This window comes from Mustelus asterias, chromosome 16, assembly GCF_964213995.1.
Source record: "Mustelus asterias chromosome 16, sMusAst1.hap1.1, whole genome shotgun sequence".
NCBI lineage: Eukaryota > Metazoa > Chordata > Chondrichthyes > Carcharhiniformes > Triakidae > Mustelus > Mustelus asterias.
In genome coordinates this window covers 25151138-25178794 of record NC_135816.1, presented here as the reverse complement: position 1 = coordinate 25178794, position 27657 = coordinate 25151138, and the positions used below count along the sequence as shown (strand labels likewise).

At 40.3% G+C, this 27657-nt stretch overlaps 1 protein-coding gene across 1 annotated transcript in view; it reads left to right on the top strand.

Moving 5' to 3' along the window:
- Window positions 1-27657, top strand: part of hspa4b (heat shock protein 4b) — a 61793-nt gene that overhangs the window by 6399 nt on the left and 27737 nt on the right. The window contains exons 2-9 of the mRNA XM_078230786.1: window positions 10588-10645; window positions 17063-17203; window positions 18729-18851; window positions 18951-19050; window positions 20607-20740; window positions 22071-22315; window positions 23787-23863; window positions 27150-27301. Of these exons, the coding sequence (XP_078086912.1) occupies window positions 10588-10645; window positions 17063-17203; window positions 18729-18851; window positions 18951-19050; window positions 20607-20740; window positions 22071-22315; window positions 23787-23863; window positions 27150-27301 (1030 nt within the window). The remainder of the gene's footprint in view (window positions 1-10587; window positions 10646-17062; window positions 17204-18728; window positions 18852-18950; window positions 19051-20606; window positions 20741-22070; window positions 22316-23786; window positions 23864-27149; window positions 27302-27657) is intronic.

Sequence of the window (27657 nt, the reverse complement as noted above, 5' to 3'; positions counted from 1 at the left end):
CCTCTAGCTATGTAAATTGCTCATCTTCAAGAACTTATCCAATTTCAGTTGTGGCTTCCACCACACTAAGGTGGTGCCATCCAGATCCCAATCACTGGCTGCCTAAATGGTTTTTTTCCTCATCTCAAAATTGGCTCATTTGCCATTCACCGTAATGTGTCTTCGAGCTCTCAACCCTTCCAGAAATGGAAATAGTTTCTCTCCATCTTCTATGTCTAGAACCCTCATGGTTTTGGAAACCTCTAAATCTTCTCTTCCCAAGGAGAGCTTCTCTAATGTGTCCATATCTTCTTTGCACCCTCTAAAACCTTCACACCCTTCCCAAAGTACTGTTTCGTATTCAACATTGTACTTCATTTTGAGGCAAAGGTTTATTATAACTTCCTTGGTTTTTGTATCCTATGCCTCTTTATAAAGTCTAGGATCTTCAAAGCCTTTTTAACCACTTTCTCAACTCACGTCCTGCATTAAATTTCATCTTTCGTGTGTCTGCCTATTCTGCCATCCTATGTCCTCTTGAAGTTTATCTCTATCGTGCTCTCAGTTCGCGAACGGAACGGCAATAATCATGGGGGACTTCAACCTGCATATTGATTGGCTGACTCAAGTTGGAAGGGGTGGGATGGAGGAAGAGTTCTTAGAATGCTGTCGGGATAGTTACCTTGAACAGTATGTTACAGAACCGACGAGGGAACGAGTTATCTTAGATCTGGTAATGTGTAACGAGGTAGGTAGAATTAAGGATGTTCTTGTGAAGGACTCTCTTGGGTCAAGTGATCACAATATGGTCGAATTTCTGATACAAATGGAAGAGGAGAAAGGGTCCCATACTACTGTCCTCTGTTTGAACAGAGGGAAGTACGATAGGATGAGGGCTGAATTGGCTAAGGTGGACTGGGAGAGCAGACTGGTAGGTAGGACAGCTGAGGAACAGTGGAGGATTTTTAAGGAGATCCTTTTCAGTATTTAGCAACAATATATTCCGGTGATAAAGAAGGGCTGTAAGAAAAAAAGGGATAACCAGCCGTGGATGACGAAGGAAATTAAGGAGAGTATTAAATTAAAGACCGATGCGTACAGAGTGGCCAAAAATAGAGGAGAATCAGAAGATTGGGAAAACTTTAAGAAACAACAAAGAACGACTAAGAAAGCGATAAAGAAAGGAAAGATAGGTTAAGAAGCTAGGCTAGCTCTAAATATAAAAAATGACAGTAAAAGCTTTTACAAATATATAAAAAGGAATAGAGTGGCAAGAGTGAATGTTTGACTCTTGGAGGACGAGAGGGGGGATTTAATAGTGGGAAATGAGGAAATGGCTGAAACTTTAAATAAGTTTTTTGTGTCGGGGTCTTCACGGTGGAAGACACAAATAGTTTACCGAATATTAACGATAGAGGGTTGGTGGGAGGAGAGGTCCTCAATACAATTAATGTTACCAGGGAGGCAGTGCTTGGTAGACTAACGGGACTGAAGGTGGACAAGTCCCCAGGCCTGGATGGAATGCATCCCAGGGTACTGAAAGAAATGTCAGGGGTAATAGCGGATGCGTTAGTGGTTATTTATCAAAATTAGTTGGATTTTGGGGTAGTGCCGGCAGATTGGAAAACGGCTAATGTTACGCCGCTGTTTAAAAAAGGAAATAGACAAAAGGCGGGTAACTACAGGCCGGTGAGCTTAACGTCTGTAGTTGGGAAAATGCTGGAATCCATCATTAAAGAAGAAATAGCAGGCCATCTGGATAAGAATGGTTCGATTAAGCAGACGCAGCATGGATTCATGAGGGGAAAGTCGTGCTTGACGAACTTGTTGGATTTTTATGAAGATGTGACCAGTGCGGTTGACGGAGGGGAACTGGTGGATGCGGTGTTTTTGGATTTCCAAAAGGCGTTTGATAAGGTGCCTCACAAAAGGTTGCTGAAGAAGCTTGGGTCACACGGAGTTGGGGGTAGGGTGTTAGCGTGGATTGGGGATTGGCTATCCGACAGGAAGCAGAGAGTCGGAATAAATGGGTGCTTTTCTGGTTGGCGGATGGTAACTAGTGGCGTGCCGCAGGGATCGGTACTGGGGCCTCAACTATTTACCATTTATATAGACGATCTGGAGGAGGGGACTGAGTGTAGAGTAACAAAGTTTGCAGACGACACAAAGATAAGTAGAAAAGTGAATCGTGTGGAGGGCGTAGAAGGTCTGCAGAGAGATTTGGACAGGCTGAGTGAGTGGGCGAGGATCTGGCAGATGGAGTATAACGTTAACAAATGCGAGGTTATTCACTTTGGAAGAAATAATAGCAAATTGGATTATTATCTGAATGGAAAGAAATTACAACATGCTGCTGTGCAGAGGGACCTGGGGGTCCTTGTGCATGAGACGCAAAAACCCAGTCTGCAGGTGATCAAGGCAGCAAATGGGATGTTGGCCTATATCGCATGGGGAATAGAATATAAAAGTAGAGATGTCTTGCTGCATCTGTACAGGGCATTGGTGAGGCCGCAGCTGGAATACTGTGTGCAGTATTGGTCCCCTTATTTGCGGAAGGATATATTGGCCTTGGAGGGAGTGCAGAGAAGGTTCACCGGGTTGATACCAGAGATATGGGGTGTTGATTATGAGGAGAAACTGAGCAGATTGGGTTTGTATTCGTTGGAGTTTAGAAGGCTGAGGGGGGATCTTATAGAGACCTATAAGATAATGAAGGGGCTGGATAGGGTAGAGATGGAGAGATTTTTTCCACTGAGAAAGGAAACTAGAACTAGAGGGCACAGCCTCAAAATAAAGGGGGGTCAGTTTAGGACAGAGTTGAGGAGGAACTTCTCTCAGAGGGTGGTGAATCTCTGGAATTCTCTGCCCACTGAAGTGGTGGAGGCTACCTCGTTGAATCTGTTTAAATCATGGATAGATGGATTCCTGATCGGTAAGGGAATTAGGGGTTATAGGGATCAGGTGGGTAAGTGGAACTGATCCACTTCAGATCAGCCATGATCTTATTGAATGGCGGGGCAGGCTCGAGGGGCTAGATGGCCTACTCCTGCTCCTATTTCTTATGTTCTTATGATACTTCCAAGTTTGGTGCCTTCTACAAACTTTGAAATTGTGCCCTGTGTATCCAATCCAGGTCACCAGTATATATTAAGAAAAGCAGTAGTCTGAGAATCAATCCCTGAACCCCACTACATATATTCCTCCAGTCTTAAAAGCAACAGTTCGCAACTGCTCTCCATTTCCTGTCGCTCAGCTGACATCTTTCCCATGTGTCACTGTTCCTTTTATTCCATGGACTTTGATATTGCTGACAAATCTAATATGTGACAATATATTAAACCTCTTTGGAAGGCCACATTGCCCTTATCTGATCAAAAATTTCAATCAAGTTAGTTAAACATAGTTTATCCTTGGCCAGTAAAACCAAGTAAGAGTTTTAACAACACCAGGTTAAAGTCCAACAATTTTATTTGGTAGCAGATTCCATTAGCTTTCGGAGCACTGCTCCTTCATCAGATGGAGTGGATATCTGCTCTCAAACAAGGCATTCAGAGACTCTATATGCCCTGTTTGAGAGCAGATATCCACTCCATCTGACAAAGGAGCAGTGCTCCGAAAGCTAATGGCATCTGCTACCAAATAAACCTGTTGGACTTTAACCTGGTGTTGTTAAAACTCTTACTGTATTTACCCCAGTTCAACGCCGGCATCTCCACATCAGTAAAACCAACCCATTCTGGCTTTCCTTAATTCATCTAACAGTCCAAAATGGCTGTTAATTTTGTCCATATTATCATTTCTCAAAGTTCTCCCGCTGTTCAGGTTAAACTGACTGGCATTTGGGCGCTGATCTTTCACCCTTGTTCAAAAACAGGTACAAGGGTAACATATGCAATTTCCAACCCTCTGGCACCACCATTGTATCAAAGGAGGATTGAAAGATGTGGTCAGTGCCTCTGCAGTTTTCTACCTTTGTTTCTAGATGCATCTGATCTAATTTTGGTGACTTCTAATACCTCCTATTTCCAAATGTTAGCCCATTCAGTGTCTTTCACTACTTTCTCTTTCACTGATTTTTGCAGCAACATCTTCCTTGGTAAAGATAGAGTACTCTATGATTTCTATGATTCTACTCGTTTACTACCCCAGTAATGCCCTTTGTCTCCATGTGTAAATCACTTTTTTCATTCCAAATTTACCCCACTCCTTTTATCACCTTTTAAAACTCTTTATATGCTTTGGAAAACTTTTGGATTCCCTTTTTACGTTACCTCATATACTTTGTTTTTTTCCCTTTTTATGTTCAGACTTGCTCTTTGTCAGAACTGGTTCTAAAGAGTCTAACCTGACTCAATCTGTTAGTTCTGCTTCTCTTTGCACATATACTGTCAAACCTGCTGAATAATTTCAGCACTTTGTTTTTATTGTTTTGTTTTTATTATTTTCAGTAGAGTTGAGTTTCAAAAGAAATTTGCTTGATGTTCAATCAATTCCCAGTCTACAGTCAATGTACAAATGATTTGCTTTTAGATGGGCCCCTAATGCTGATTCTCCAGCTTTTCTCCATTTAAAGTTTATTCCATCTGAGTTAAAGTAACACCTTGCAGTTGCAAAAAACACAATAGATGCATTCAAGATCAAAAATCATTGCAAAAGATTGATTTAGTGATTGGCCATTGTTCAATACTACACAGCAATGGCCTGTACTTGTCTGACAAGCAGGTTGAGCCTAGATAATTCTTGATTTGGTGCTTTTAATCTAATGGGAAACGTTAATCAATGCTTTATTCTGGAAAAGGTTTTCTGTCAATACACTGCCATGACACAAGACCTACCTATGTTCATCAGTCATTTGCAGACTAAATCTTTTATCATCTTTTTCGAACTGCATGATGCAATCTAAATATAGTATTTTTATCCATCACTCGTTTTGCTTCAGGCATCAAATCTGGGACTAGGATATCACTGCAGTGATGCTGTGATGATTAATTCGCTGAAATGTTTATCTTCATGGTGTAATGGCTTGCAATTAGCTGCAAAGTCTTTAGGCCTAGAACATATTTCATGAAAGCAAAAGTGTGCACGGTAACGTTGCTCTTTCTAGGACCCTTGCATTTGGTTCAGGACACTCGAAGGTTTTGTGACATATTAAAACAAATACCGATATAAATAACATTGCGGTTACCACCTATTTCAAGTTTTCTCCCCTTGCCTGTTTTTCAAATCTAAATGCATCTGCCATTTTAATGTGCCTGCTTCAGATTTCGAGCCCAGTTGAAGATGGCCTTGGTGGAATTAACAATCTGCTGGTTTGAGGAATATGGTCAATCTGGTTATGACAAAAATCATTATCAGCTCTCTACAAGATCATGGCCTGCTCGGAAGTTCTATATTTGGGCTGTTTTTGGCAGGAATGTTTGCACGCAGCTGTAAGGCAGTACTGTGTGCTGATGGTTTTGTCACAGAATATCATTGTTATCTCTAGATGCTGACACTTGAAATGCCATCTTGTATATAGAAATGCAAATTAAACACTTGACCATGAACCACAATTTAGTGAACTGACATTCAACGGATTATAGTTAACACACTTTTTAAAAAAAAATGTTGATACCTTTTTTAATTGGAATTCCTGGACACTGGCATCTGAAAATTTGTTTCCAGCACATATGATGAATCTGGCTGCATTACCCTGGTGGCAGCAGTGGGACTTTCTGCTGCGGAGATAGATTTTCACAGTAGATACCAGGATCAGGTTTGTCATTAATCTGGAATTAAATGTAAATATGTCAATATAAAAGTAGCTTCTATGTTACCAGGTAACAATTCAATGCCTTTCTGTGCTCTCACTAACCAAAGGAACCCAATAGGGTGCATCGGCATGGGTGCATTAATTTTTTTCTGTGATGTGGCCAGTATTTGTTGCTTGTCCCTAATTGTGAAGGTAGTGATAATCTGCCATCTTGAATTGCTGCAGCCATCCGATGTAGGTACACCCTTAGTGCTTTTTAGAGAATGCCAAGTTTTTGGCATAATGACAGTGAAAGGACGGTGAAATAGTTTCATGTCAGGATGGTGTGTGTCTTAAGGGGAACTTGCAGATATTCACATGTATCTGCTGCCCTTGTCCTTCTAGGTTGTAGTGGTCACAGGTTTGGAGGGTGCTGTTTATGTATGTGGCTCATACAGTTGTCACTTTGGATCAGTGGTGGAGGGAGTGAATGTTTATGGTGATGGATGGTGTGCAGATTAAGTAGGTTGCTTTATCCTGGATGGTGCTGAACTTCGAGTGTTGCTGGAGCTGCAATCATGCATGGCAGAGAAATGACCAGTGATTGGAAGAGCAACTCCTTATTTTGTCACTTCCATGTATGGGTTAACTTTTCTCTGGCCACCCCATGATTTGAATTTTCCAGGGCTTTTGGGTGCAAATTCACTCGCCTCCGTCTATTTTGAAACCGTGATGTGGAGATGCCGGCGTTGGACTGCGGTAAACACAGTAAGAAGTCTAACAACACCAGGTTAAAGTCCAACAGGTTTATTTGGTAGCAAATGCCACTAGCTTTCGGAACAGGCTGTCCCTTCATCAGGTGGAGTGGAGAAATGCTCACAAACAGGGCATACAGAGACACGAACTCAATTTACAGAATAATGATTGGAATGCAGTCTTTACAAATAATCAAGTCTTAAAGGTACAAACAATGTGAGTGGAGGGAGCATTAGGCACAGGTTAAAGAGATGTGTATTGTCTCCAGACAGGACAGCCAGTGAGATTCTGCAAGTCCAGACAAGCTGTGGGGGTTACTGATAGTGTGACATGAACCCAAGATCCCGGTTGAGGCCGTCCTCGTGTGCGGAACTTGGCTATCAGTTTCTGCTCAGCAACTCTGCACTGTCATGTGTCGTGAAGGCTGCCTTGGAGAGCGCTTATGCGAAGATCAGAGGCCGAATGCCCGTGACCGCTGAAGTGCTCCCCAACAGGAAGAGAACAGTCTTGCCTGGTGATTGTCAAGCGGTGTTCATTCATCCATTGTCGTAGCGTCTGCATGGTTTCCCCAATGTACCATGCCTCGGGACATCCTTTCCTGCAGCGTATCAGGTAGACAACGTTGGCCGAGTTGCAAGAGTATATACCATGTACCTGGTGGATGGTGTTCTCACGTGAGATGATGGCATCTGTGTCGATGATCCGGCACGTCTTGCAGAAGTTGCTGTGGCAGGGTTGTGTGGTGTCATAGTCACTGTACTCCTGAAGGCTGGGTAGTTTGCTGCGGACAATGGTCTGTTTGAGGTTGTGCAGTTGTTTGAAGGCAAGCAGTGGGGGTGTGGGGATGGCCTTGGCGAGATGTTCGCTTTCATCAATGACATGTTGAAGGCTCCGGAGGAGATGCCGTGGCTTCTCTGCTCTGGGGAAGTACTGGACGACGAAGGGTACTCTGTCCACCGTGTCCCATATTTGTCTTCTGAGGAGGTCAGTGCGGTTTTTTGCTGTGGCTGTCTCACTGGCTGTCCTGTCTGGAGACAATACACATCTCTTTAACCTGTGCTTAATGCTCCCTCCAGTCACATTGTTTGTACCTTTAAGACTTGATTATCTGTAAAGACTGCATTCCAATCATTATTCTGTAAATTGAGTTTGTGCCTCTGTATGCCCTGTTTGTGAGCATTTCTCCACTCCACCTGACGAAGGGACAGTCTGTTCCGAAAGCTAGTGGCATTTACTACCAAATAAACCCGTTGGACTTTAACCTGGTGGTGTTAAACTTACTGTATTTTGAAACCTGCAGAGATGCCCTGGTGATGAGTCTCCAACAACCACAACCATCTTGCTTTGCATGAGGTATGATTCCCAACCAATGGAGAGGTTTTCCCTGGTTCCCATGCCACCTTGATGTCAAGGGCAGTTGTTTTCACCTCACATTTGAATTAAGCATTTTTGTCCGTGTTTGAATGAATGCTGTAAATGGAGTCAGGAGCCAAGTGACCCTGATGGAATCCAAACTGATCGCTGGTTAATGCTACTTGATAGCACTGGTAATACTTTCTATCACTTTGCTAATGATTGAAAGTAGATTGGGATGTGAATTTTCCAACTTGATTTTGGCCTTTTATGTAGACTGGACATAAATGGGCAAGTTTCCATTTGTCAGGTAGATGCCAGTATTGTAACAGTGCTGGGGCAGTTTGGCTGGTGTGCAGCTAGATCTGGAGCAAGTCTTCATTGCTACTAAGGAATCAAATTGGCAAAGATAGCCTTGAGAGTGAAATCATGGGAGTGCATTCAAGATAGCTTCTTGGAAGAATGCATTCTAGAACCAATCAGGGAACAGACTATTTTAGACCAGTAATGTGTAATGAGACACGATTAATTAATGATCTCATAGTGAAGGTTCCCTTAGGCGAGAATGTTGATAACATGATAGAATTTCACATTCAGCTTAAATGTTAGAAAGTTGGGTCTAAAATTAGTATTTTAAACTTAAAGGCAATTACAAGGGTATGAAGACAGAGCTGGGCAAAGTGAAATGGGGAAAAGGTAAAAGAGTAGAGAACCATGACAGACACACATTCCACTGAGCATTAGTGCATCCTTCTCTTGGATTCTTTATCTGTGGCTAACCTTGGAAGTTAAAGACAGTATCCGTTTGAAAGAAAAGGCAGTTATTGCTGTGAAGATTAATGATGGGCCAGAACATTTTGACAACCAGCTAAGGATGACTAAAAATAAATAGGAGAAATTAGGCTAGTAAACCATCAAAATATAAAATCTGATCTTATGCGAGTATATAATGAATTGGCAGAGACTTTGGATGAGTATTTTGTATGTTTTCACAGCAGAACACTCAAAAGCATCCCAAGATATTAGAAAGTCAAGAGACGAAAGGGAGGGACCCCAGGAGTCAGTGTTGGGACTCTTGCTTTTCCTGATGTATATTAATGACCTAGCCTTGGTGTACAAAGTAAAATTTCAAAGTTTGCAGATGATACAAAGCTTGGAAGAATTGAGCTAAGGGAGCATAGTGTACAACTTCAAAGGGATAGAGACATGTTGGTTGAATGGGCAGAAAAGTGGTGGATGGATTTCAATGCAGAGAAGTGAAATGATTAATTATGGTAGGAGGAACATAATACAATAAAAAATAAAGGGTACAACTCTGAAGATGGTGCAGGTGGATGTATATGTGCATAAATCATTGAAAGTGGCAGGACAGTTGAGAGAGTAGTGAATAAAGCATTGTGTCCTGGGATTTAACAATGGGGCATAGAGCACAAGTGCAGGGAGGTTATGTTGAATTTGTAAATGTCACTAGTTCCGCCTCAGCTGGAATATTGGGTGCCACACTTTAGGAAGGCTGTGAAGGCATTGAGAGAGTGCAGAAGAAGTTCATGAATGTTTTCAGGGATGCGTTTCAGTTGTGAAGATAGATTATAGTGAAGTTAAGACTGTTTTCCTTGGAGAAAAGAAGGTCGAGAGGTGATTTGATCAAGGTACTCAATCATGAGGGGTCTGGGCAGAGTACATGGGGAGAAACTGTTCCCACTAATGAAAGGATTGAGAATAAAAGGAGATTTAAAGTAATTAGCAAAAGAAGCAAGAGTGATATGAGAAGAAACTTTTTTTAAGCAGCAAATGGTTGACGTTTGGAATGCACAGCTGAGTGTGGTAATGGCAGCTCCAATTGAAGCATTCAAACTGTAATCAGACTGTTACCTGAAAAGTAAGAATGTGCAGGCTTGTGTGGAGTCGGCAGAGAATTGCTCATTCGAAGAGCTGCTGAGTACGTATTGGGCAAAATGGCCTCCTGTGGGAGAGAGGAACTTAAAATAATCACTATTACCAGAAAACTAGGGTTAAAGAATGATGAGTCCCTGGAACCTGATGGCCTGCACCCTAGTGTCATAAAGGCAGTGGCTGCAGAGAGAGTGTATGCACTAGTTGTAATCTTCCAAGTTCACTTTATTTGGAACGGTCCAAGTGGATATGGAAACTGCTAATTACAACACCTTTGTTCAAAGAATCTGGAATTAGGGGGCTCTGTTTCAAAATGAGATATCTCCCATTTAAACTAAGATGAAGTGTTTCTTCTCTGATTTAAGTCTGAGGAATTTCCCTCCTGAAAGAGCCATGGAGGCCAGATCATTGCCTAATAAAGCCTTGTCGTAAATCTTCAAGAGAGTTAAGGGTTATGGGAATTGAGCAGAAAAGTGGAGTTGATCATCAATGATATTAAACAATCGAACAGGCTTGTGGGCCAAATGGTCTTTTCCTATTTCTTGCATTCTTTATCAGCCAGGGTCCATAGCCTTTGCTGCAGCCTTCAGTTGTTCAGTAATATCATACGGAGTGAATCGATTTGGTTGAAGATTGATATCTGTAATGCTGGGTACCTTGGGAGGAGGTTGAAATGGATCAAAAAACAAGGCTGGAGATGCTTGCAAGTGCTTCAGCCATGTATTTCGCATTGATGTGCTACACTCCCCCATGAGGATGGGGATCATTGTGGAGCCGCCTCTTCTGTACTCTGCCTAGTAGTACTTTCTGTGCAAACATAATACAAATTGGCATTCAGGAATGGTTAAATTATGCACTCTGCTTTAAAATTGCAGGTCTTGTGTCTCCTTGGGGCCCAGAAATCGTTCAGTTGGAGCAGCTGCCAAAAGCCAGGTAGGAAGAACTCTGCATAGTTCTTTACAAAAAGTTGCAAGTTTTCAGATCGAGGTGTTTTAAGCATATTTATTGCAACATAACTGTAATCTATCTGCTTTCCTGGGTGTACAGGTCAGGTAATGTTTTAAATAATATTGTGATTCTTCCCCCTCCCCGCTACCTCCCAAATCCATGAGAATTAAGATATTACTGAAAAATCTATTGAGAGTCTTCCCCATAAAGGTTTTCTATCCAACTCAATGAGGAGATAATGGTAAGCTGTCCAAGGTTGGTAAAGTATCCTGAATGCATAGGAATTCAACAGACAATCTTTGGGTCATCTGCGAGCCCCATTTAATAATGTAAAGGAGTCATGATCTTGAGTTACGGTAGTAGTTAGGTATGCAGTTTGTTTGAACCACATTCAACATTTTTCTGAAATCACTGATCCTAATTCCTTGCTGATTTGAACCAGGTAGGTTTGACCAGAAGCGTTGACTTTCACAACAGATAGACAAAACCATCATAAGTTGTTTTGGAAAAACCTGTTTGGTTCACTAATGTCCTTTAGGGAAGGAAAATCAGCCTTTAGAACAGTACAGCACAGAACAGGCCCTTCGGCCCACGATGTTGTGCCGAGCTTTATCTGAAACTAAGATCAAGCTATCCCACTCCCTATCATCCTGGTGTGCTCCATGTGCCTATCCAATAACCGCTTAAATGTTCCTAAAGTGTCTGACTCCACTATCACTGCAGGCAGTCCATTCCACACCCCAACCACTCTCTGCGTAAAGAACCTACCTCTGATATCCTTCCTGTATCTCCCACCACGAACCCTATAGTTATGCCCCCTTGTAATAGCTCCATCCACCCGAGGAAATAGTCTTTGAACGTTCACTCTATCTATCCCCTTCATCATTTTATAAACCTCTATTAAGTCTCCCCTCAGCCTCCTCCACTCCAGAGAGAACAGCCCTAGCTCCCTCAACCTTTCCTCATAAGACCTACCCTCCAAACCAGGCAGCATCCTGGTAAATCTCCTCTGCACTCTTTCCATCGCTTCCACATCCTTCTTATAGTGAGGTGACCAGAACTGCACACAATATTCCAAATGTGGTCTCACCAAGGTCCTGTACAGTTGCAGCATAACCCCACGGCTCTTAAACTCCAACCCCCTGTTAATAAAAGCTAACACACTATAGGCCTTCTTCACAGCTCTATCCACTTGACTGGCAACCTTTAGAGATCTGTGGATATGAACCCCAAGATCTCTCTGTTCCTCCACAGTCTTCAGAACCCTACCTTTGACCCTGTAATCCACATTTAAATTAGTCCTACCAAAATGAATCGCCTCACATTTATCAGGGTTAAACTCCATTTGCCATTTTTCAGCCCAGCTTTGCATCCTATCTATGTCTCTTTGCAGCCTACAACAGCCCTCCACCTCATCCACTACTCCACCAATCTTGGTGTCATCAGCAAATTTACTGATCCACCCTTCAGCCCCCTCCTCGAAGTCATTAATAAAAATCACAAAGAGCAGAGGACCAAGCACTGATCCCTGCGGCACTCCGCTAGCAACCTGCCTCCAATCCGAAAATTTACCATCGACCACCACCCTCTGTCTTCGATCAGACAGCCAGTTACCTATCCAATCGGCCAACTTTCCCTCTATCCCGCACCTCCTCACTTTCATCATAAGTCGACCATGGGGGACCTTATCAAACGCCTTACTAAAATCCATGTATATGATATCAACTGCCCAACCTTCATCAACACACTTAGTTACCTCCTCAAATTCTATCAAATTTGTGAGGCACGACTTGCCCTTCACGAATCCATGCTGATTTCTTCCCAGGTCTGCTCTGAACAACAGTTGACTTCAGACACATAGTAAGTGGTTAACTCTTAATTGTCACTGTCCTCTGAAATTACCTACCAAAAGCAATTAGGAATGGGAAACAGATACTGACCTGGCCTGTAACATCAATGTCCTAGCAACACACGTGAATCTACTGTCCAGTAAATATGACAGACAAAATGAGCAGAAAAGTATTAGATCATAGAAACCCTACAGTGCAGAAGGAGGCCAATCGGCCCATCGAGTCTGCACCGACCACAATCCCACCCAGGCCCTACCCCCACATATTTTACCCGCTAATCCCTCTAACCTACACATCCCAGGACTCTAAGGGGCAATTTTTTTTTTTTAACCTGGCCAATCAACCTAACCCACACATCTTTGGACTGTGGGAGGAAACCGGAGCACCCGGAGGAAACCCACGCAGACACGAGGAGAATGTGCAAACTCCACACAGACGGATATAAGGAGGATTCTATTCTAAAATGTTACTTTGTATATTTGAATTAGAACTAGTCTTTCTCAGTTTAACGTTCAACCAAAGCAGTAATTACATTAATTTAACTGTTGCCATTCCATTTTTGATTAGAACTATTTTCCAGTCCTGATAGATTTGAAACATTAACTTTCTCTCTGCTCTTGAATATCTATAGGATTTTTCTAATTTTTAAAAATGTCTGCTAAAAGCTGGCCCATTGAAATTTGAAGAAGTTAACAATACTAAGTGGCATTTAATCATAAATAAGAGGAGTTAGCCATTCTGTCCATTGAGCCTGCTCTTTCATTCAGTAATATGGCTTTAACTCCACCCTTTAACTTCCTTGCCAATTAAAAATCTTCTAATTCAGTCATCAATATTTTCAGTGACCCAGCCTCCACTCCTCTCTGACAAAGTAGATTGTCTTTGGGATTCCCACAGAAATGAAATTCCTCCTTATATCCGTCTTAAATGGAAGATGCCTTGTTTTGAATCTGTGACCCCTAGTTCTAGATTCCCCATGAGAGAAACATCCTCCCAGCATCTACCCTCAGATGCTTATGTGTTTCAATAAGATCATTCTGCATTCTTCTAAATTCCACTGAGCATCAGCCCAACACAAGAAATGGGAGCAGGTGTAGACCATATGGCACATCAAGACTGCAGTGGCTGATCTTGGGCTCCAACTCCATTTTCCCACCTGCTCCCTATATCACTCAATTTTCTGCAAAACCAAAAGAAATGCCTATCCCAGTCTTAAATCTATTCCAGCGTTCCAATGGAACATCCACAGTCTACTGGAGTAGAGAATTCCAAAGATTTGCAACCCTTTAAGTGAAGTAATTTCTCCTCAGTCCTGAATGATTGGCTCTTTATCCTGAGACCATGCCTCCAGCAGAAACACAGGATAAAAGCAAATTACTGCAGATGCTGAAACCAAAAGAGACAATGCTGAAAAATCTCAACAGGTCTGGCAGCATCTGTAAGGAGAGAAAAGAGCTGACGTTTTGACAAAGGGTCATCTGGACTGGAAACATCAGCTCTTTTCAGTCCTCACAGATGCTGCCAGACCTGCTGAGATTTTCCAGCATTTTCTCTCTCGCCTCCAGCAGAAACAATCTTGCGTCTCCCCTGATTGCCTTTCATTCTTCTTAACTTCAGGAAATAAATGTCCAATTTGCTTAGCATTTCAACCTTTCATTTTAGGACAGCCTCTGCTCAATCCTTCCTCACAAGAGAAGCCCCTCATTCAGGAATGAGTCTAATGAATCTGATTCTAATGCAAATATATCCCTCAAATAATGGAACCAAAATTATACAAAGGATTCCAGGTATGGTTTCACCAATGTCCAGTATAGCTGTAGCAAGGCTTTCCTACTTTTATACTCCATCTCCCTAAAGGCCAACATTCCATGTGCCTTGCTGATTACTTGCTGTACTTTTCAAGGGTACTCGAATCAGTCTAACTGCAGCATTCTGCAGTCTCCATTTAAATAATATTCTGTTTTTCTGTTCTTCTTGACCAGTGGACAACTCACATTTTTCCACATTATACTACTCCTTGTCAGTGTTTTACCCACTCTTTTGACTTATTATATCCCTTTTTCAGACTTTGTATCCTTCTCACAACTTGCTTTCCAACCTAGTTGGCTGTGTCATCAGCATATTTGGCTTCAGTACAATCGGTCCCTTTATCCAAGTAATCAGTGTAAGTTGTAAAAAAACACTAGAGGCCCCAGCACTGATCCCTGAGGTACTTCACTTGTTCTAGTTCGCCAACCTGGAAATGAGCCATTTACCCCAACGTGCTGTTTCCTGTTATTCAGTCAGTCCTCAATCTGTGCTAATATGTCATCTTCAGTGCCATGAGCTTTTATCTTGTGCATTAAATTCAAATGTAATGGTGACATTTGAACCCACGATCGCAGAACATTAGCCTGTGCCTCTGGATTGCTAGTCCAGTGACATTAGCACTACATGACTGTCTCCCTTGCATCTTAATAATGGACGCCAGCATTTTCCCAATGACAGATGTTAGACCAACTGACCTACAGTTTCTTGCTTTCTGTCTCCCACCTTTCTTGAATTGTGGTGTTACATTTATAGTTTTTCCAATTCACTGGGATTTTTCCAGAATCTAGAGAGTTTTGGAAGATTACGACCAATGCATCTATTATATCTGCATGCACTCCCAAGGATGCAGGCCATCGGTTCTATAGGACTTGTCAGTCCTTAGTTCACTTAGTTTCCCTATTATGTTTTCTCCAGTGATCATACAAGTCCCTTCCTTTCTTTGCTTCTTGAGTTCCTACTATTCTTTCTGTCTTCCACTGTGAAGAGATATACAAAATACTTATCGCTGAAAGAAGACATACTGTCAAAGCCTTTCATATTATACTCATCGGGACAGGTGCAGTAATACCAGATTTCAAAAGGAACACAATATACTGCATGAGAAAGGGGTGCTGATTTGTTGACATTAACTTTGGTTGAGGCATTGCTATGACGATGCAACAGGGGGCATGCTTTTGTTTAATTGAAAAAGGTGCAATGCCTGGACAAACCGAATATGTCCATCCATTTCTCTTCTTGGTCTTTCCCCTCCCTATCTATAATAGCCTCTGGCACCAGAGACAACTTTGCTTCTGTAATTTTGGTCCCTTGAGTATCCATGATTTTAATTGCTCCGACATTGATGGTCATGCCTTTATCTGCCTAGCCCTTCCGTAAATCTTGCCTCTCTCCTTAAACCTACCTCTGACCAAACTTTAGGCCAATTCTCTAATATTGTCCTTGGTGGCTTTGTGTCAAATTTTGCTTTATTAAAGCTTTGTGAAGTGCATTAGGACATAGGTGAAATGTAAATACTGCTGATAGTATTAGTTGTGGTGTCCCATGCACAATCAGCGTAAGGTGATTAGTTCAATGTTTTACTCAAAACTTAAAATGCAGCATTGCCAGAGATGGTGAGTGCTCCATGGGAATATGTACAATAGGTCTTGATCAGCTGTGTAACTGAGGCAAGGTTGCAATCAAATGTGTAAAACTGAGACGAGGTTCTGAGTGCAGGACAAAAAATTCCGCCTGTTGCCCTAAATTGGTGCCTCTGCATAACTATAATTTTAAAGTGAGAAAGTGAGAAAACCTACTGAGGTAATTGTCAAAGGCAGTGGTCAGGGTCTGCAAGCAGGTTGCTCTTGAGGGAACAGTTGCCCTTGATCTTCCCCAAGTCATTTAGAGAAAAATCTGAGTGAGAATGATGGGGGTAAAGTGCAAAGATTGTGGGCACCCAGTTTCAAATTCTGATTTTTAAAAGGTTTAATACAGTTGAGTGAGGTCCCAAGCTATCAATCAGTAAATATCTATCTTGCTAATTGCAACTGTCTTGCAATGTTTGTATAAAGATGATTTTCATAAAATGTATTACTTCAACTTCCTCCCTCTTCCTTTTTAAAAAAAAAGAGCTCATTCACAAAATTGCTATAAATATTGATGAATTATGCTGATTTGGGGCTGACATTTTACGATTTTCTGTAAAACATTATTTCACAATTCCAAACCGCTATCAGTACAAGATGCAATATTTCAGTAAGTCAGTAATTGCTAAAATGTTGACAATCACACTTTAAAAGAGTTTAACATGCTGGTGAAATCTGCAGGTCAGGAAAGTCGCACTTCAGGCCCAACACTGTGCTGCAGTAGCAAAGGGAACTTCCTGCTTTTAAAGAGATAAAGAATCCCATTCTATTAGCTGTCTGCCTCCTCAGTGTGTTGTGTGCTGATAGACACTGCTTGCACCTTTGGATTTGTACATGTAATTATCCTAGACATTTTAATGCTTTCAATTAATTGTACTGCATTTTGAAATTACAGCAGCTAGTTATCCATTCCTGTACAAGGGTTAACATAACTAGTATTAGAAATACCTGAACCTGTACAAAATCTTACATGTATTTTATGATGAAATTAGAACCAGACCAAGTTGCACCTCGTGTATTATAAACAAGAATTTGTTATAAATTCATTCAAGAACTTTGCAAGTAGCACTAATTGTTTAAAAGTATTGAGAATCAAATTTTAATTTCTCTTTTTATAGCTAGTGTCCAATGTGAAAAACACTGTACAAGGATTTAAAAGGTTCCACGGCCGGGCTTTTTCAGATCCATTTGTAAGAGCTGAACAACCCAAGCTTGGGTATGAACTCGTCCAAATGTCAAATGGTACCACAGGCGTTAAGGTTAGTGTCATTAAACTCTCTGACTCCAGTGCTTTAGCAGTAGAATGGAATGGAAATAAAAATTGTATTTCTTGGTCCTAACACTACCTCATATGTTGTCATGCCTACCTCCATATTGATGAAGCTTTAACACTAAAGAGCTTCAAAACTCTTTTTGACTTCTATTTTGTCTATTCTCTTTGGGTTGTATCTTTTAGTTTTTCAAAATGGAGCTGAAATACCTTCAATAAAATTGGATAAGTGATAACTGTCACTGGTTCAACAATTCTTTTTAATTGTCCAGTGAAAGTTAAGTGAAATGTTTTATTTGGGATGGTTAGTGAAAGCTTGCTCGAAATGGTTCATCTACATGTGAATACCTCACCTGAGTGACACAGTATTCTGCAGTATTTGCTGTAATGTAGTGTTGTGAAATATTTTAAATTTATCATGTTTTCTAATCAGGTCCCCCCTCCATAGAATCAAATACTCAAGTATGCTCCTTGGATCCCCATGCCTGTTGAGCAGCTTTTAAATATGTATTTCCTTAAGAGTAGTGCAGTGTCCCAACCCCTTCATTGCAGATCTAAATTCAGCGCACACAATTCATGTAGCGTGTAGTGTCTCTCAAACTAAGGATGGTCTGTCCAAGGTTGCAAACTTGTCATAGTAGGATGCGCAGACATGCATCCCTCTATGTGGTAGGCACATATTTAAAATCATACCAGTAGTAACCAGCTGGTGACTCAGCTAGTTGAGGTACTGAAGTAACCGAGTCATATAGACCAAGAATGATCCAGGTTAAATCACTAGTCTATGCCAAGTTAGCTGATTTTAGACAAGACTGCAGGAGGGATACTATTGTTGGTCTTTGCCCCTAAAAAGAAGAGATCAGTAATTAGTTTATTTATTAGTGTCACTAGTAGGCTTACATTAACACTGCAATGAAGTTACTGTGAAAATCCCCTAGTCACCACACTTTGGCGCCTGTTCGGGTACACTGAGGGAGAGTTTAGCCAACGCACTAACCAGCATGTCTTTCAGACTTGGGAGGAAACCAGAGCACCTGGAGGAAACCCACACAGACAAGGGGAGAACGTGCAGATTCTGCACAGTGACCCAAGCTGGGAATCGAACCTGGGTCCCTGGCACTGTGAGGCAGCTGTGCTCGCCATCGTGCTGCCCCAGTAATTTGTTCTTGGGTGACCTCTTGATGGAAATGCATGTTTTTAATGTCTGATACGACTCCAAGCAAAAAGCTCACATGAAAAATGGCCACTAGCCTCGGGCATCATGGAGTGTCTGGTGCAAAATTGTTTGTTTGAAAAGTACTTCACTGGCTATGAAGTGCTGTTGGGCTTTATGAAATGCAACATTTTAAATGCAAGCCCTTTCCCCCACGATTGCCAGTTATTTTCCCGTCACCTTTTTGTGCAATTTTAAGATATTTGAACAATAGCTGCTTCTGATCAAGATGCATTTTTTAATAAAATAATTTTGCTACGATAATTTTTTTGTTTTAAATCCTTGTTTTATATTTTAAAAGGTTTCGTACATGGAAGAGGAACGATGCTTTAGTGTGGAGCAAGTGACAGGAATGTTGATGAGTAAACTGAAGGAAACAGCTGAAACTGCTCTGAAAAAACCTGTTCTAGATTGTGTAATATCTGTAAGTGGCCAAAGTAGGGTATTAATTTTGTGCAGTATAATATGTAGTAGTTTGTTTTGGATGGATGCCATTATTTCATCTTCTTTGTACTTCCTGTAGGTTCCATGTTTCTACACAGATGCTGAGAGGAGATCAGTAATGGATGCTGCACAAATTGCAGGACTCAACTGTTTACGGCTAATTAATGAAACCACTTCAGGTAATAACTAAATGTTTTTTGGGTATGACGAGATATTTTTATTATGGGAGACAGTACTGGATTAATCACATTCTGGCTGCCTTGTGCTAAAACAAAAGTGCATGCATGTTCAGGAGAAATATAAACAAGACTGTATAGAATTCAAACCATTGGGCTGTCCAATATCTATTACTAACCCTTTGCAACCTGTGCAAATAATAATGAATGCCAGCATTCATTTGCGCTTTTGTTGAGATTAGTATTTATATAGTGCCTTTTCAAGTTCATTAAGTGCTTCACATGCAAACAATTAATTATTATAATGTTGCTATGTAGGCTAAAGACAATCATTTTAGCGTGTCGCAAGATTGCATGCACAACATCAATGAGATGATTATTTTACCTGGTTTCGGTTGAGGAAAGAATTTTGGTCAAGATACCAGTAGTACAGAGCTCCCTTCAAGTAATGGAATGGAGCCTTTAAGGTAGACTGGTTTAGCGTTTCATCTGAGGGACAACACTATTTGGCATGTGGTATATCCACTGTACTGCATTGGAATTGCAACCTTGATTCTGTGGACTGGTCCTTGCACCCACAACTCTGTGTAATGTCAGAAACCATGAGTAATATTTATTAAGCATTTGAATCCTAATTGAGTTACTATTTTGAATTTGGAGATATATATATATATATTTTATATTTATATATATATATCTCCAAATTCAAAATAGTAACTCAATATATATAGGAACCTTCTTGATACCAGGATAACTTGGACTGTTGAATATATGGTTGATGTGATAGTCATAAAAAGGTTATCTGTGACTTTAATCTGTTTACCACAAGAGAGAAGCTCAATGTGAATCTGTCATCTGAGTAATCCAAATTCAATATACTGAAAATTACTTTTTTTTAAATTCTAGTTGAATTGGGGTATAAGAATGAATTTCGTAGTACATTTTAGATCATTCAAAACCTTTTACAATGTACATATTTGTGGCCTTGCATATAAAAGCTCAATTTGACTTCATCTTTGAAGCACCAATAGAAATTCCTGCTGGTGGTTTATTCACTATGGGGCCAGTTTTGTTGGCAGACCTGGCGTGATATTTTTAAGACTGGCACAAAAGATCAGGGAAGCTAAGAATTGAACCAAATACAGTTTGCTCTTAAAATTGTTTTACACCAGTTACATCAAATAAACCAGTGCAATTTAAGCAGAAACTCTTGGGCTTGCTTCCTTTTTTTCTCAAAGGCCGGAGCTAGTGCTGGGTTCAATCTCGTGGCATCCATCATCCTTTTGATACTTTACCCAAGTGACCATTGTGAATATAATAGACAGCAACAGTCTAGGTAATGAGGAAACTACAGGTTCTTTTGCAGTATCCACATTAGTGTGCAGTTTCTGGTAAGGATCATTGATTTGGTGATCAAGAATATAAATTTTCCCTCCTTAGTGCCATAGCCATTGCCAACACTGGTCTGAATTGCCTTATTCACAGGCTTCAGTGCATTCTTATATTTAAAATTACTTCCTTTGGAGCACTGTTGAGTTATAACTTTTTTTTATATGCAGTTGCACTCGCTTATGGGATATATAAACAAGACCTGCCAGCCCCTGAGGAGAAGCCGAGGAACGTTGTTTTCGTTGATTTGGGACACTCAGCATTTCAGGTTTCAGCCTGTGCTTTCAATAAGGGAAAACTAAAGGTAAGATGAGACTCTTTTTAATGTATGTAAAGTTTCCTTTGATATTTTATGCAACAAGTACAATGAGCGTTTCTTGATAATAGGATCAAAGTGAAACAGCTTCTCTATTTCCACTACATAAAGATCTTGCTCTCAGAAATAATCATTTTTTTTAATAAGGTGATTCTAGTTAGAATTTAGTTGTTACTTTCATTTAAGTAATGCTCTAAAAAAGGTATTCTGAGAGAATTTCTTGCTCCACTGACTAGCATAGTGCAGTGACAAAGATATTCTATAGTTGAAAAGTACTTCCAATGCCTTTTATATCTCAGCACTATATTTGTGTAGTTGGTGGACTAAAAAGCGATGATGCCTTAACTATTATTCTAAAGGAAATATTGCAATTTATATAGTGACGGAATTCAGATTAGAACCACTTCATCAAACATAGTCTAATTTGAAACGGCTGCATAATATGGCTGACTTATTTCATGTTTTTCCTTTTTCACATGGGAATGAACATTGTTTCTGGAACTATTTAGCAACTATAGCCAATGAACCTATGCCTTTAAGCAATGTGTCACTTTGATCAAATTCGTTGGCTATTTGGCAGTCCACAGCAGAAATTAGGTTTTAATGCCATGGTGATTTATCACCGTGGTTCCCACAAATTATTAATTCCTGTCACAAATGTATATCAACCAATGATTAACTCTTGTGTATCTGTGGAAAATATTAACAGAATCTTGCAGTTTGTGTAACTGCATGGTGTACTGGAAGTTGAGCCGCAGTCTTGTCCTGCAAGTTCATGCAAACTTTTCAGTTTTTCTTAAACAGCATTGTGCAGTGTCAAATATTCCTGTTCTTTAAGTGTTTGCAACAAGAGCACTTAGGATATTGACAAATTACACATGCAACATCTGTACTGGGTGAGATTTATTTTCTCCTCCACACAAAGCCATGTATTAAAACAAAATAAGTGAAGTTGTGTTTGTGACTGATGGTTGTCAGATTTAGTTAGTTATATTTCGGCAATCACCAAAATTGATGCAATAAAGCACAACCAGGGAGGTAAAATGTTCATCTGTTTGTCTGAATATAAGCATTCATCTTTCAAAATAATCCAAAGGTGTGGTTTTGGCATTAAAACCCAATATTCTAATTGGTTATTTTTTGATAAAATTATGCAGTGGTTCACAGCATCACTGGAAAGACAGGTTATGAAGTTTGGTGTGTCCACTCTTGTTAGAACAGATGAAGGATGCACTTCCAAAAAAAAACTTTTAAATTTCATATTGGAATGTGCAGTTTTCTTTCCTTGCCATTTAACTGTAGGTTTATGTTGCCCTAGGTCCTCGCTACTGCTTTTGATCCCTACTTGGGTGGAAGAAACTTTGATGAGATTTTGGTAAATCATTTCTGTGAAGAATTCAGTAAGAAGTACAAACTGGATGTTAAATCCAAGATTCGAGCCGTAATGCGGCTTTTCCAGGAATGTGAAAAGCTGAAGAAACTTATGAGTGCCAATGCATCTGACATACCAATGAATATTGAGTGTTTCATGAATGACATTGATGTTTCTGGATCATTGAACAGGTACAAAATAATGTTGAAGTTTCAGGATTATTGTCCTTTAGAGGTGTTGGTAAATGGGCATCGGCATATTGCAACTAAAAAACATGATAAAATCTGTTATCATATCACCTAAGATGTATCTCACTGCACTAGATAGCTTTTTTAAAAATAGATTTAGTTGGTTGTCTTGAACCATTGGTTACACAGTTGCTGTACAAAGAGTCAAGAATGTTAATGCTGGTTATGGTGTTGAGGCAAAAATGTGTGTATATAAACTGAACTAAATATTAAGGGTAGCATGGCAAGTCTTCCCATTTGGGTGTATAAAATGTGTTTCTCTTCTCTCTCTTTTTCCCCCCCTCCCAAAGTTAATTTTATTTTGGTAAAACAAATGTGTATAAAAATTCCAGCGGCTAATGAGAATGTTTGCCTAGATCTGCACCTGAGGGCAGATACCACTATATTTATTTTGCCTGTGCTACCCTGCCTTATCCCTTTGACACTAAATATTTTTTCCTGGTATCTGTGATGGGATGATGTGTTGTATTTCAAATCAACAACACTTTTACTGCATATTGAGTTGATCTGTCTCCTGACTTTTCTCCCTGCTGGAGAAAGTACACATAACTGAGCGGTACACAAGTAATTTCAAAAGTCGATCATTTCTGCTGTCTAGACCATTTCACAGGTTTATTTACTGAAGACGTTAGGGTGGTGTGAAGATGGTGGGGGACGGGGGGTGGGTAGTAGTAATGTTGTTCAACTGGATGCCAGAGGTACAGTTAACTTGTGGTGTTTGGCAAGTCTGAGCTTTGGGATGTCCACCAGTTTGTGAACAGGGCTATATGAAGTATGCACAAGCACACACAACACCCTGGAACCCAATACAGTTATGACTGTCAGCTGTACAAAGCTCAAAATAGCAAGTGATCCAAGTTTAGATAACAATCTGACTTTAATTGCTTTTTCAAATGATACAGCATCAAAATGTAATGGTTTCAGCACAGTCTACAGACTCCCTAACATGAGTTAGTGTGGGCTACTTGAAGGCCTGGTTTGAAGAATGAACCTTGTCTTGCTGGAGGATAGAACTTCCACTGTATTTTAAAGTAGAGACAATTGTCTAGTTTTACAGATATTATTAAATAGTACCCGTTGATTTGTGATACCATATAATACATGGAATTACTTAAGTACTTTGGGGTTTTCATAAGTGTTGTGATAAATCTGTTTTGCAAAGTTGTAAAGCTTTCTTTCAGTGCATAAAGTCAGGCATATTTTGAAAGACAATCTCTGATTTGCTGCTAGAGTTTATTTAATTATAACAAAACAATGTTAATTTTTTATATACCATTCTGCAGGATGGGCGTTGTTAGGCTAAGGCTAGTTGTCTTTTGAAAGCGGGTGGATTGATTACGTTTTTGCATACTGGGTAATAGGACCGCGTGTTCTCAAATGTTATCACTTTTTTCTATTTTGTATTATTTTAAAGGGCCCAGTTTGAAGAGATGTGCAGTACACTTTTGTCCAGAGTGGAGGCTCCTCTTCGCAGTATTATGGAACAAACCAGTGAGTAAACAACTTATTGCAGACTGCGATCCTTATCTTTGGGTTTTCAACATTTCAGTGCAGAAAGAGACCTTTTAGCTCATACAAAGGCAAAATACAGCAGATAGTGGAAATCTGAAGTAAAAATAGAAAATGCTCGAAGTAAGCATTTCAGGCAGCACCTGTGGGGGAAAAACCTTCAACTTGTCCCAGACTTCTATTCTAATCCCACTTCCTTAACCTGTTCCTATAACTTTTTAAATATATTTTTAAAAAATACTTAACCAGTTTATGTAGAGTGTCAGCTCTCAGCTAGCACAGGGTGTTCAGTTTTGGGCAACTAAGGAAAGCCTTTGAGAGGGTGAAGTACATGTTTACCAGAATAATGAATCGGGAAGAAGAGAAAATAATTCAGGCACGGAAGTTGACTTTGCCATTCAGTTGGATTGCAGCAGATCTGCATCTCGTTCCATTTACTCAGTTTTGGTTCCTATCCCTTGATACCCTTTGCCTAACAGAAATTTTATATAATTACATGGACAGATGTTTTTTTTCATGTAGGATTGCACTATAAAACTTTCTCCGATCAAAACTTAAATTGTGAGAGTTGTATAAAACTTGGCTTGCATTCCTATGAGAATAAAGGATTGAACAGGTGAGCTAACAGAGGTACTTGCTAAAGGGGTTTTGTAGTGTAGATAAAGCTAATTCCTCTGGATGGGGGGTGGCAACGAGACATAATCTTGAATTATAATTTTGCATATGAAGTGGCACTTTTGGAGCACTTTTCCACACGATAATAAAAGTCTGGAGTGAATGCCAGGACAGTTGAAATTTTTAGTACCGCAGTAACAGTAATGGAGGGTGGCTAATATTGTTCCATCGTTTAAGAAGGATAGCAAAGACAAGCCAGGGAATTGCAGGCCAATGAGCCTGACATCCATGGTGGGTAAGTTACTGGAGGGGATTCTGAGGGACAGGATCTATCAACATTTGGATAGTCAAGGTCTAATTATGGATAGTCAGCACAGCTTTGTGCACGGGAAGTTATGTCTGACAAAGAGTTTTATGAAGAGGTAACCAAGAGGATGGGTGAGGGTAGGGCAGTAGATGTTGTTTATATGGACTTTATCAAGGCCTTTGACAAGGTTCTGCATGGCAGGCTAGTCTGGAACGTTGGGTCGCATGGGATCCAGGGAGAGTTAGCAAATTGGATTCAAAATTGGCTCAATTGTTGGAAGCAGAGGGTGATGGTCAAAGGTTATTTCTTGGACTGGAAGCCTGTGACTAGTGTGTGTTAGGGATTGGTGTTGAGACCCTTGTTATTTGTTATTTATATAAATGATTTGGATGTGAATGTACAAGGTATGTTCGTAAATTTGCAGATGATATTAAATGAAACGGTATCATTGATAGCAAAGACGTTTATCAAAAATTACAGGGGGATCTTGATCATTTAGGGAAGTGGGCTGAGGATTGGCAAATGGATTTCAATGCAGATAAGCGAGTTGTTGCATTTTGGAAAGTCAAACCAGTTAGGACTCGTATAGTGAATGGTAGGGCTCTGGGGAGTGTTGAGGAACAGAGAGACCTAGAAGTACAAGTACATAGCTTGTTGAAAGCAGCATCATTGGTAGACAGGATGGTGAAGAAGGCATTTAGCACACTGGCCTTCATCAATCAGGGCATTGAATATAGGAGTTGGGACATTACCTCACAGTTGTATAAGACGTTGGTGAGGCTGCACTTGGAGTATTGTGTACAGTTTTGGTCACCCCGTTATGGGAAAGACATTGACAAACTGGAAAGAGTGCAAAAAAAATTTGAGGATGTTAGCAGGACTAGTGGCCTGAGTTATATGGGGCGGTTGGCCAGGCTCGGGCTTTATTCCTTGGAACGTAGGAGAATGAGGGGTGACCTTATTGAGGTGTATAAAATCATGAGGGGCTTAGACAGGATGAACACAGTTTCCCAGGTGGGATAATTGAAAACTAGAGGGCTTAGGTTTAAGGTGAGGGGGGGTGGAGATTTAAAAGGGACCTGAGGGACAACTACTTCATGCAGAGGGTTTGCGTATATGGAATGAGCTGCCAGAGAAAGTGGTTGAGGCAGATACAATAGCAACATTTTAAAAGCATTTTAATTACATGGATGGGAAAGGATTAGAGGGATATGGGCCAAACGCAGGCAATTGGGACTAACTGGGAGGGCATGGACTGGTTGGGTCGAAGGGCTTGTTTCCTTGCTGTATCACTCTAACGAAATTTGTTGTAAGGATATTGAGAGCCATCGAACAAAGGTGCGTAAATAGAGTTGAGATGCAAATCTGCTGGGATCTAATTGAATGGAAGAGCAGGTTCAAGGGGCTGGTTATCATTCCAGTCTTAATGTAAGCCTACGTGTGACACAAATCATTCTCCTGCCCAATTGTTCTAATTTCGTCTCTGTCTTAACTACCTGTGCTAAAACATTCAATGTTCTGAAAAAGCATCCATGAAAATCTTTCTTCTAACTGTTGAGATCTAATTGCTTTTGACATTACATTGAGACATCTCTCAAGCAGACAAAAATCCTAGGTTTGATCCCCGATTGAGACAGAGTCTGATCTGACCTTGCCCGAGATTGTTAAATTTGATGTACCTCTGGGATGGGGAAGACCAAGGTCAGGATTCCTGCTGGATGTGGATGTGTACAAATATGGATGTTAAATTCAATTGCGTGTTAAATCAGTGATGCAATGAAATGGTGGCCGGTTCCCTCTACCCTGGCTCTCGCACACCAAATGACAACTTAGCAAATACTTAAGGGCCTCCAATTCAGTATGAAATTGGCTCCTAGATTTAAAAAAACACCTTGAGAAAAAGGGAGGGGGAAAAACATTTTCTCCCAAATATCTTGACTAGCTTCTTTTGGTTTATGCATTTGTGTTTTATTAAATATAAAAGTCTGTCCTATTAAACAGCATAGCTTCTTTAAATATGTAGGTCTTTCTGAAATAAATTGAGCCTTTCCCCCAAAAAGCCAACTTGCTGAAAATGTCACAATTTTGTTAAAGGAACCAAAGGTAATGAAAGTGTTCCCCTGCAATGATTCTGTCGCATCGTGGTATAAATGACACCAGAACTCAGTCTTGGAAGTATGAATTCTTAAGTTTTTTTACATTTTAAAAATAGGTTATAGATATTCTAAAGGAGAAAATCTTTCAGCATGGAACATTTTATTTCTGTCCATTTCTCACTCTTATACCATAAACATTGTAAAAACGCTACCATGTTCTTTCAATAACAAGTGGTTCTCCTCCCTTTAGAACTTAAGCGAGAGGATATTTATGCTGTTGAGATTGTGGGTGGAGCAACTCGTACCCCTGCTGTTAAAGAAAGAATTACCAAGTTCTTTGGGAAAACCCTGAGTACAACTTTAAATGCAGATGAGGCTGTAGCACGTGGTTGTGCTTTGCAGGTGAGAAGTGTCTATCATTTCTGGTTCATAGCTTATTGTTATCTGTCGAATGTCCTGCCACTAAAAATATTTTGTATCAAAAAAATATTTGAGTTGAGGGATCATTTAATGCAGATTGAACTACAAGGAACATCTACTCTGGATTGGCATATATGTAGGATAAGACTGGAGGAAGCTCCAGTGACGCCCTAGCACTGGTGCAGAGACCTGTTTGTCCAAATGGCCGTATCAGTGCTGTAAAATCATTTTAACTCCGCAAAAAAACTTACGAAACCCTGTTGGTGTGTCTGCTGCCATTAATTTAAGCATGGGAATATCACCAAATTTTAAAAAGAAAATTAGTGACTATTATTACG